Source organism: Cyrtonyx montezumae, unplaced genomic scaffold, assembly GCF_038088225.1.
Source record: "Cyrtonyx montezumae isolate F1298 unplaced genomic scaffold, pur_monq_1.0 scaffold_16, whole genome shotgun sequence".
NCBI classification, from domain to species: Eukaryota; Metazoa; Chordata; class Aves; order Galliformes; family Odontophoridae; genus Cyrtonyx; species Cyrtonyx montezumae.
This window is the reverse complement of record NW_027071892.1, coordinates 6,613,054-6,624,143: the sequence shown is the minus strand read 5'-3', so window position 1 is coordinate 6,624,143 and position 11,090 is coordinate 6,613,054. Positions and strand designations below refer to the sequence as shown.

The following is an 11,090-nucleotide window of genomic DNA, read 5'->3' as shown; positions in this document are numbered from 1 at the left end:
CCCCGCCCACGCTGTTCTTAAAGGCGCAGGCGCCACTCCGCCTCCGCGAGCGGAAAGCGACCGAGGCGGGCGGCTCGTTCTCAGCCCCACTGCTTTATTGGATAGTCGCTCGTCCGACACGAGTACAAACACAGCGTGGCCCCAAAGGCTACAAACTTATACAAAACGACACAAAAATAAAGAAAACAACAACAACAAAAGACTTTATAGTATCGACTGTACAACAGGTGGTTCCTTGCCCCTCCCAGGCAGCAGCTCAGCCCCAGGCCCCGCTCTGCATCGCAGGATCCCCGCAGGGCCGACCAGCAGTTGTTGCTCTTTGGAGATTCCTAGAAGGAAACTTAGCAAAGCCTTTAAGAAAAGGTGGAAGCAATCAATCGGGGCAGAAGCTGCAAACCCATTTCTTAGGATCTTTCTTTTGTGAAGCACAGCACTCAGCAGCCTGGACTGTCACCTCTGCAGTGTTCCACTGGTATACAAATTACAGAAGGTTAATGAGCAGAAAACTAATCATAATTTGGGAATAAAGCAACAGCTCGATACACCTCAGACAGATTTTGTAATCTGGACTGCGGCTGCTCTGAAAAATCCCAGCCATCAGCTTCACTGCCCCATCCTACTCTACAGCATTTCCAATACAGCTCAAGATTTACATGCTCATCTGTACAGCGCGCTAAGCAATCAGAACTCATCAAGCAGCAGCTGCTGACAGGAGAAAGAGGCTATAACATCTATCCAGAAGCGATGTTGGTTTTATTATAGCCTTAAAAAATAAAAATAAAAAATAAATCAAAGCCACTTTTCAAAAACACAAATTTGTTGCCAGGAAACTAGAAGCCCCACACAGCAGAGGCTTCTCAATGGCCAGGAACTCTGCCTTCTCCCCCTGGGTTACCCTCACTGCCAGGATTCTCTCTCCCCCTCTCCCTTCCTTACCTAGACCCATTATTAAAAAAAGGTACAATATTTATCTTCGTGGAATTTAAGTTAAAAAATAAAAAGCTGTCCAGTCCTTTTGCTTCATCGTGAGGAGTTTGAGCTGGAGCGGCTGCGATGGCGCCTCCGTCCCGGGGACCTCGACCTGGATCGCCGGCGGACGGGAGATCTGCGCCTCGGAGAGCGCGACCTAGCGGGGAAGGACGAAGGAAACGTCTGTGAGGAGACACGGGCAGAGCTTCCAGCAACGTGTCACTTCATCTACCAGCCCTGCGAACGGAGCCCTTGCACCCCCTCCAGAAAAATCCCACAAACCACTCTGAAGGAGATCCAACAAACAGCAGCAAACTCCAGAAAGCGAGAAGGCAACTCTACACAAGAATATTCCAGCAGGAGTTTTCTAGCTACCATCTCTCTGCTTCAGAATTTGAAAGACTTCTTCATACCCAATAACACACAATAATCTTATTTTCTACCTCACACACAATAAACAAGTTCATTCCACATCACATTTTCCTTAACCTGAAAGGAAAATCTGAAACTTTGGCTCCTGAAGTACTGTTCAGGATTTAAGCAGGTCACACAGTACCACAGATATCCTTCTTATAGCAAGCCCATCTCTAAGGAAATAGCTGAGCTTTAAGATGAGCAGTACTTAATTAATTAATTAATCCAGCCACCAGTTAATTAATCCTGACACTGAGGTTCCAGGCACAGAATATTAATGGAGTCTGACAAGACAGGAAGAGATCAGTGAAGCACACAAACCATCCAACCCAGCATTCACCAGACTGCAGTGCAAAGCACACTCTGCTGAGGACCAACAGTGGCTCTTGTGCTGCGCTCCCATTTTTCAATCTGTACCTGTCCTGCACTCAGCTGGTCCCAATCTGGAATTGCATCAGTAATGACAAGAGTCCCAGCAGGCTTCCAAGATCGCAGAGCTCACCCACGTGCTGAGAACGTCAGTGTTAAGTTTTTTGTAGCCTGGAGTACTCAGGCAGCCCTGAGTCACACAACGAATGCACAGGTCAGGTCCCTCCTTGGGGTCACAGCACACTCCTGGTGCAGGAGGACTGCTTTACTGCCATTCTCCCATTCACAGAAGGGAGGTACAAGAGCTGCAGACAAAAAGCAACCAGAGCAGGCTGCCAAGAACATTCTACCAGCCAGCCACAAGTCCGTCCTCACTTCACCTCAAAGCACTACACGGAAGGGAAAGGCTGGGACCTGGACACTTCTGAGGGACTGCATTCAGGAAGTAAGAGCACAGCAGGTCAGTGCTGACATTAAGCAATTCAGAAGTACAATCTGAGTTCAGATGACGCCCCCAAGATGGCCTGCTTGTTCTTCACTGGTTGTTTTTTGTTTTTTAAACTGTCATTTGGAGCGGGAGATCAAGTCCAATGAGATGAAGTTGTCCTCATGCTGGGACAACCGTGTTAAATTCTTGTTACACAGAGAAGGAAGTAAGAATTGTCACAGCTCTCACCTTCTCCTCATGCGAGGGGGTGACCTACGCCACATTGGTGGTGGTGGCAGCATCCTCCTGGGAGGGCTGAAGCGCCGAGGAGGCGGCCTAGGCCGCGGTGCCAGGACAGCTGTGGCCGTGATCTCCTGCCCATCGATCTGACCTTTCCAGGAAGTCACAAAAATAAGGTAAGTACTCTCCAGCACCAACAAATCAAGTTACTGCAACTCATCGCTTCGTCACAAGCAACACAACCCTGCACTCGTATTTCCATTACACTCAGAAGCCAAGTACACACCAGATTTCTCAACTAAGTATCCCATCAGACAATGAAGGATTTTCATAGAAATTTAAATGATTTTGGAAGAAAAGCATCATTTCAATAGTAGTTTGTTTTTTTTTTTCTTTCAATCTGTACTGAAACCACACAAAAGCTGAAGCCATTTGGGCTGAAAACAGAATGGCAGCAGATCAGATCAGTTCTCCAAAGGGTACCACATCATCTTATCTCATTTTCACATCAAATCCACCTGCTCCAAAGAACTCTTTCAACGCACCCTGCCTCCTTGCAGCATTTGACACCTACCTCCATCCATGTGTTTCAGGGCTTTCTCAGCATCATCTGGGTTCTCGAACTCCACATAAGCATAGCCTTTGGAGAGGTGTGGATTCAGCCTGTCAACTGGCATGTCAATCATTTTAATCTTTCCATAAGTGGAAAAAATTTCCATGATGTGATCCTGCCAAGAAAGAGAACTTAAGGATGTATACCAGCCTCACCGAGCAGGTCTGGCTGGAACAGAGCAGTAAATTCAAGCTGTACTCAGCACCAAATCAGCTTTAAATCAATGCCACCTGCAGGAGACTATTTCACTAATCAGGTGTGGAAAGGACACTGGATTACCACAACCTCTACTGATGTCTGTTTCACTTCAGATCGTTCCCGACCTTAACAGAATTACTGGCTGAACATCATCACAGGCTACAAAAGCTGCACTAGTGTAAAAACCTCCCTGAGGACCTCAGAAAAGTGAACTTGAGTCCTCACTTCAAAAGCCTTAATGTACAATTCTTAATATTTTTAATAATAACATTTTTTCAGCACCCTAAAATTGTACTTCTGCAGACCTTTAAACCACATCATAGCAAAGACAAGTCCAGCCAGTCCTGCCCTCAGATTCTTCCTGTGAACCTCCAAGTGTCCTCAATGCCTCCCAGGTGATTTCTACCATTCCCCTGACTTCCACAGCTTTCTTCCTAGGAAAGTACAAGCTTTGGGGCACCAACAAAGCACACAGAACTTTTAACACTATTAAATCTCAAAAGCCTGTGCTTGATTTGACTTGGGGAAGTTCCACTGAAGCCTTCCTCACTTCATCAATCTGGACACAAAGCAAGAACTTCCAACAGCAGTGTTCTGGCAGCAGTCCAGCAACAAAAACTTGGAAGGCTTTGAAAAAAGCCACCAACATGCCCACAAGAAATGCACGTGCTTGGCACTAGAGCAGACCATTACCTTGGTCACGTTTCTAGTGAGCCTCCCAACATGCACTTTTGTAGGTCTGGGTGATGGGCTGCGCCGCTTCCGCTCCTTTTCATCTCTCTTGGGTGGCTTGGACCTGATTTTGACAAGAAAACATTTACAGTATCCAGGGCAAACAAGAAGACAAGAACTAGAAGCCAACCTTTATCACACGATTTAAAGAAAAAGTAACATTTTTCTTGTGGAGGTAGCTTTTTTCTTAAAGTCACTACAAACTAGGAACTGGTGGGGTAGTGCTTGTGTTCCACTCAGAAACACGTTAAGATTTATATCTGCCTTGTCTGCTTCTGCTTTAGAACCTTCTGGAATGAAAGGGGCTTTCTTTACATATATTGTAGGTTAGCTAAGGTTACAAATTTAAATGTACCAAGTATTTACTCAAAGTTATAGCTAACAGTAAAGAACTCTGCAGTTCCTAAAACAGAAATAATAATGTGATAACAACTAAAGAGGCAAAAGAAGGACAGAAGCACCAAAGCATACCACAGACAAACAAATAATGGATCGAGTGACCTGTCTGTCTCTTCTGTTCACTACAGAAAGTGAAAAACATGACATTTGAATTATTTAAATAACTGTGTATTACAGTTTGTTTGCAGGCTTTTAAAATTACAAAAAAAAAAAAAAAAAAAAAACCAAACAAACAAGAAAAACCAACCAAAAAGAAAACCCCAAATCTCAGCACACGGAGCATCTGTATTTGTGCTTCTTCCAAATCTCACTGTTCGTAAATTGAAGGATACACAAAGCAAACTGGATTACAATGTTGCACTTGATTTTAACTAGCCTTCCTCAGTCTTAGTAATTATTTAGAGTTATCCAAACAAAAAAGTCATATGGGCATTACAACAGTTTGACTGCTACCCTTACAGAAAAAATTCTTCCACCAGCCTCCCCACTTATATTTTTTACATATATGACAATATGTACCTGCATGCTTACCCACAGTTTTCAGTCCTGACTTTTCTGTCAATCCTAACTACAACTCACAGGAAACATTAAGTCCTCTACTGTCACACAGGAAACATTAAGTCCTCTACTGTCACACAGGAAACATTAAGTCCTCTACTGTCACACAGGAAACATTAAGTCCTCTACTGTCACACAGGAAACATTAAGTCCTCTACTGTCATCTAATGCTCCATTTTCCCATTCTAGTGGGTAAACACTGATTAAAACTGCCTCTACAAAATACAGCACATAGCAATCATCCTTAAAAATGAGCAATCTCCACAAGGTGTCTGCTCTGACTGCCACCAGAAGGAATACAGCCATTCCATCAAAATTCAGACCTCTACGTTACAGAGAAAGCAAACTGTCCTTGCCAAAAATCTGTTCTGATCGCAATCTCACGTTCTACAAGAAAGTTAATCTGCTCTCTAGTAACTCCTGGAAGAGGAAGAGAACTCACTTGGAGCGGGACCGTCTCCTGTTGTCATGTCTCCGTCGAGATGGACTGGGGGACCCAGAGGAGCTGCTGGAACTGGAACTGCGTGAGGTGCTGGAGCTCCCAGAGCGGCTGGAGGCTGAAGAGGAGCTCGAGCCACTGCTGGAACCAGTGCTGGAACTGGATCCTGAACTGGAAGTGGAGCTGGAGCGGGACCTGTTAAGGGAAGAAAAACTTGAGTGAATACCCAGAAAAGAACCTGTACCTCACAAAGCCAAAACCCCTTAATTTAGTCACCTCACTGTGACCAACGCAACTGAAAGCTTTTGTTAAATCCAAGACATGGGGAATTCAGCAAACCACAGGTGGCTTGTGAGAACATGCACTGGTTGCTGCCTGTAAGGGGAGCTACCTGGTACTGCTGCTCCCACTGGAAGCGCTGCGCCTCTTGCGCGTCTTGTCCCGACCACGATCCTTCTCACCCGACTCCTTGGTGGCTTTGTCCTTGGAGCGGTCCTTTGATTTCTCCTCAGACCGATCCTTGCGTTTGGTTGGTGAGGGAGCCCTTCAAGAATACATTGCAGAAGGGATTGTTTAATATGAAAAACCACACTCAAACAAGGAACAGAACAGCAACACAATGCAGTGAACTTCAAAAGTCACAAGGCTACCACAAGAGCAGAGTTACAGCATTAGGTAAGTTTGGCATTTTTAGAAAAAATAAAAGGAAAATGTTTTACAATGCAGAATAGCAGCTTTGAGGACAATAGCTACAACATACAGAAACTGTACAAGTTCACACAGAGATGTTTCCCCGTCTCCTTACCCTTGCTGAGACAGCCTTAATAACCTACAACATTCCCACCTTCACTAGGCCTTGAAAATTTGGATGGAAAGATTACCTAGTGATGGATTTTTTGTTATTTTCTGTCTCCTAGCAAACAATTCTTTTTCATTCCTCCATTCTCCCTGCTTCAGAGGCATCCAAACCAGCACCAAAAGGGCCTCACTTGTGTCAAATCTCAGTTCTAACTCCTCGATTCTGAGAACTGACCCCTAATAGAGAGCAACAGACTCCAAAGACCAGCCAAGACACAACATAAGAGCACTTAGAAACCAGAAGTGAACAGACACAGAACAGCAGACCTGCAGTGCAGCCATGGCAGCATAGCAGAGGACAGGTGACCTCTCCAGGGCATTGCAGCCAGGCATAGCACTGCATGGCAGCTACAGCCAGCCCCTGGGCCAACTCACAAGTTTGAAGTTATAGAATTTGATATTCATATAAGTGCAAAAGTATCTTCACTATACACTCCCCCAGAAGGCAAACAGAGGACATCCTTCTCTTATGCAAGATGCACATGCAGCTCATGCCTCTCAACAACATCCTCATCTCCTGAGGAGCAAGCTCTGGTTTCCCCCAGAGTCACTCTGTACCACAGAACACATGCCTGGCAGGAAGAAAGGGCTGCTGAGCAGCGATATAAACTGGTTTATCCAGCAATAGGGATCAGTAGATTAGTTTAAGGAGCAATATATCAGTAGAGCAAGAGAAATCAATGAGTGCTAGTTCTAAAACCTTCCATTTCAACTCTGCTTGGTGTGTGATCAGCCTTGTTTCCTCTTAATTCCACTCCATAAGAAGAACTGGAGTCATGACAGACTACTGATCTCTCCATCTCACCTGGTGCAAGGACATCTGCCTTGCGTTTTCACACACAGTTTTGGAAGTTGCTCACTATGGTCTAAGAAAAAAAGCTAAAGGTCAACCAGAAGACTCTGAGATGAAGCTGGTGATGTCAAAGTGGGGATAAAGTAAGAGGGTATACAACCACCCTCAATGCAACCACGCATGACCAGAGGGACATGAGCATATGTGAATGAGCACTTGGAAAAGAATATATGTATCCACGTACTGCAGATGTACGTATTAACTGTTCACATGTAGAACCCAAACTCAGAGCCCACACTTGGCAAGCTGCCTGGTACCTATGGTGAGGGATACAGAAATGCTGCTCTCTAATACCACATCAGAGTTAGAGAATTTTCTTCCCAGGATTCAGATAACAGTAACAACAACAAAAGCATTCAGTTATGGCTCTTTTCAGCTCCAGAAAACTCCCCCCAAAACTCCCCCAGACTCCTAAAGATCAGACTGAAGGGTCAGTCAGCTGCTCTGCCACAACAATGGGATCCCACTCAATTTCTTAGCTGGACGTCTTAACTAGATCCTGACCTCATCTAGCTCCCAGCAGTTCCTTCTTACATCTAGATCCAGAAGGCAACAGATTCAACACTCCATTGTTTAACACTGAAATTAGCTCAAGTCCAGACATCTCCTGTGAGAGGGCTGCATCTATCACACACACTGACATCTAAACACACAGCTGCATTTTGTTAATTCTACCTGGATCACAAAGCTCCCACCACATACATTTTAATAAGCTCAAAAATAACTCAGCGGATACGTTTGGTGTGACACCTATTACCTACCCACACAGGAAACATTTTTTCCCAAATGTATTTTTTCCCAAAGAACAGGCACAAGCATCTCTGTGAACTGCCAGCATCATCAGCAGTGGCACGACACAGTCACCACACTGCACGACACTGGTGCACCAGGAGGTACATCAAAGGCAAAATTAGTGCCAAGTGCCAGCTCAGAAATATAAAGTCACCGTGTCAGACCAGGTGACCTACTCCAAAGAAAAGAACAGCCAAGTTTCAGATCAAAGCAGCCTTTCCTGCCCCTCTTCTCCTGAGCACACCACTCAGGCTTTTAATATTTCTACATTATTTCCTATGTGCCAAATCCTCTCACACCATTACACCAGGACACCACTAGCTCAAAAACCATTTCCCACCAGCAGCTGGTTCCAGCTGCACGTTGCTGGAAGATGGGAAGTGAGAGCTCAGAAGGACCAACAAGTGCTTTACCATCATCCTGCCTGCTGCCAGAGCACTAGGAAGCACTGCAGGTAACCACCTGCCACCAGCACCACTCCTCTGAGCACCCACAGGGCTGGCACTTACCAAAACAAACAGCCAAATGATGCTGACACATCCAGCAAACTTCCGTAAGATGCAGCTTTTAGGCAGCCTTTAAGCTAACCACTGTTGTTTTTCCATCCAAATATCCCTTTGCAAAGAAAGTTTCAATTGGAAACCTCAGCCTGGGAGACGCAGCCTCTGGGCACTTTCACCTGTACATGCTCAGGCATTCACTGCAACACATCTCCGTAAAGAATAACACTGCACCATGAGTGCATTTCTAAGCAACATCCGTCCCTCCTAAAAAGGAAACAAAACCCGATATCCCTAACATCTCAGCGTTCTTGTAGCACCCAGCCCAGCCGGCCTAGAGCACTGTAACAGGTGAGCCGATCCCTGAGCTCTGAGAAGCCGCTCTGCAGAGCCCCGCGTTCTTAGAGAGCTGCAAGCAAGGCAGCGACCCCGGCTCTCCGCCATCCTCGCAGCACGGCAGGCGCGCCCTGCAACGGCAGCGTGTTTACAGCTCGTCGTTTGCAAGGCAGGGGAAAGCTTCCCCGGCGTGAGCTCTCCGCAGCTCCACGCGAGGAGGAGCAGCGCGGGGCCGGAGCTCGGCCGCTGCGCCGGGCAGAGCGAGGCCCGCGGGGCGCTCCAGGCGCGGGAAGCGCCGCGACCCACGGCCGCAGTTCCGCTGCAGGCCCCAGGCCCGGCTCCGCCCCGGCCTCCCGCCTCCCGCCTCCCCCCCGCCCCGGCCGCGGTAGGCCGCGGCGCCATCGCTGTCCCTCGCCTCTCGCCATATCCCCCCCGTCTGCTCCCGCCCGCTCCCCTGGGAGGTCCTGAGCTGCGGCGATGCCGCCCCGAGCGGCGGCCGGGCGGATGGAGGCCGATGCCCGCTTCGCCACACAGCCCCGGCCACACTCACATCCTCTACGCCCGCCGCTCCCTCCGCGTCGCGCGGGCGGGAACAGCCTCCGAGCGGCCAACAGTGATGACGTCACGGGGTGAGGGAGGGGCAACGGGCGGGGCGTCTTAAAGGCGCCGCCGGCGGTGCTCCGCGTGAGGGTGTTGTCCCGGGCCGGCTGCGGGGGTTCCTGTGGGCATCGCCAACTCTGCCTCCGGAGCGGGGTGCTGTGGGCGATCTGCTCTGTGACGGTTCCCGAAGCGCGGTGGCCTTAAAAGCGTGTAGGCGCGGCTTCACGGTGTGTGATTTGCGTAAAGGATGCGCCTCTGTTCTGGTGGTGTGGTAGGAATGTGTCTGCAGTGTTTGAGGGATGACCCCACAGGTAGGAAGAAACACGCTTGGGCCGTTACCGAAAGGGAGGCTGGTTGGCACCTTGACTTCTCACAGTTACCGCGCAGAGTCCTTATCGATGTTTATTGGCTTTGGTGGTTAATTATTCAGGACGGCCAGAAGCCTTTCTCTATTGCACCAAGAAAGCACAGGAACAAGTAAAATGGTGTTTCAAGAAAATAATTCCAAGGTTCGGAGCCCCTGTGCGTACACAAGCCTTACCCCTGGCTCCCAAGAACATGAGCTCAGGTGGAAGTTCACGTGAGTTGTATGGGAGAGCACACCAGGTTCCAGCTCCTCCTGGGAACGACACTGGGGTGAGAATCAGATTTACGCTCATATTTAATTCCTTTAGGGAAGATGATCAATGCCCCAAAGTGCCACATCTCTCGAATTCGCTCTGCTTTTGGAGCCCCCGGCACGCTCAGTTCCACCTGGTGATGACGTACAGGTGAAGACTTGGAGCACCCGACCATTGGGAGAGCAGTGGAAAGGGCCCAACCGTAGTTTCGCAAGCTAGACAGACTACGATTTAGTAATCATCAAAACCGTTCGCAGGAACGCACAGCGGCTTTGCGGGCCCGCAGCCCTCCGTCTGAGCTAAGCGCCCGGCTCCTCCCCCGCGATCCGGGCTCTGCTCCCGGGCCGTGTCCCGGCAGTGCCGTCCGCTCAGCCCGGCTGCGAGGAGCGGGGACCGCCCGTGTGTGGGCCTGGGGCTGCCCGTGCTGCGAGCTCCGGCAGGTGCCGAGCCGCGTGGGGCGCGGTGCTGCTCGGCTCAGCGTGCCGTGCCTGACCCTGTCCCTCAGGGCCGCACCTCTGTGCTTCTCCAGCGCTTCCAGGGTTGGCGAGTCCAGCACCTCCCTGGGCAGCCTGTGCCAGTGCCCCACCGCTCTTTCTGAGAAGTATTTCCTAATACCCAGCCTGAACGTTCCCCGGCACAACTTAAGGCCATTCCCTCTCCTCCTGTTGCTGTTACCTGGGAGCAGAGGCTGACCTCCAGCTCCACACAGCCTCCATCCAGGGAGTTATAGAGAGCAATAAGGTCTCCCCTGAGCTTCTCCTCTCCACACTGAGCCATCCCATTCCCTCAGCTGCTCCCTATCAGACTTGTGCTCCACACCCCTCACAGATCCGTTGCTCTTCTCTGGACATGCTCCAGGGCCTCGGTGTCTTGCCCTGTAGTGAGGGGCCCAGAGCAGAACACAGCACTGCGGCTGAGTACAGTGGGTCAGTCACCTCCCTGTCCTGCTGGCTGCACTATTTCTGACACAAGCCAGGATGCCGTTGGCCTTCTTGGCTGTATAGGCACGCTGCTGGCTCATGTTCAGCTGAGCACTGACCAACACCCCCAGGTCCATTTCCTCCACACAGCCTTCCAGCTGCTCTGCCCCAGGCCTGTAGCACTGCCTGGGGTTATTGTGGCCAAAGTGCAGGACCCGGCTCTTGGTCTTGTTGAACCTGATTCCATTGGCTC

The 11,090-nt window shown here is 49.1% G+C and overlaps 2 protein-coding genes across 2 annotated transcripts in view; one reads left to right on the top strand and one right to left on the bottom strand.

Annotated features, from left to right (window-relative positions):
* Positions 1-11,090, top strand: part of CYTH3 (cytohesin 3) — a 425,983-nt gene that overhangs the window by 313,024 nt on the left and 101,869 nt on the right. The gene's annotated exons all lie outside the window — the stretch shown is intronic.
* On the bottom strand, positions 733-5,904 carry RNPS1 (RNA binding protein with serine rich domain 1; the record flags this gene model as incomplete). Its single annotated transcript, XM_065733019.1, has 6 exons — positions 733-1,126; positions 2,429-2,570; positions 2,994-3,147; positions 3,924-4,026; positions 5,362-5,553; positions 5,750-5,904. Coding segments are annotated over 6 exons (852 nt in total), but the record flags the coding sequence as incomplete, so codon positions are not given.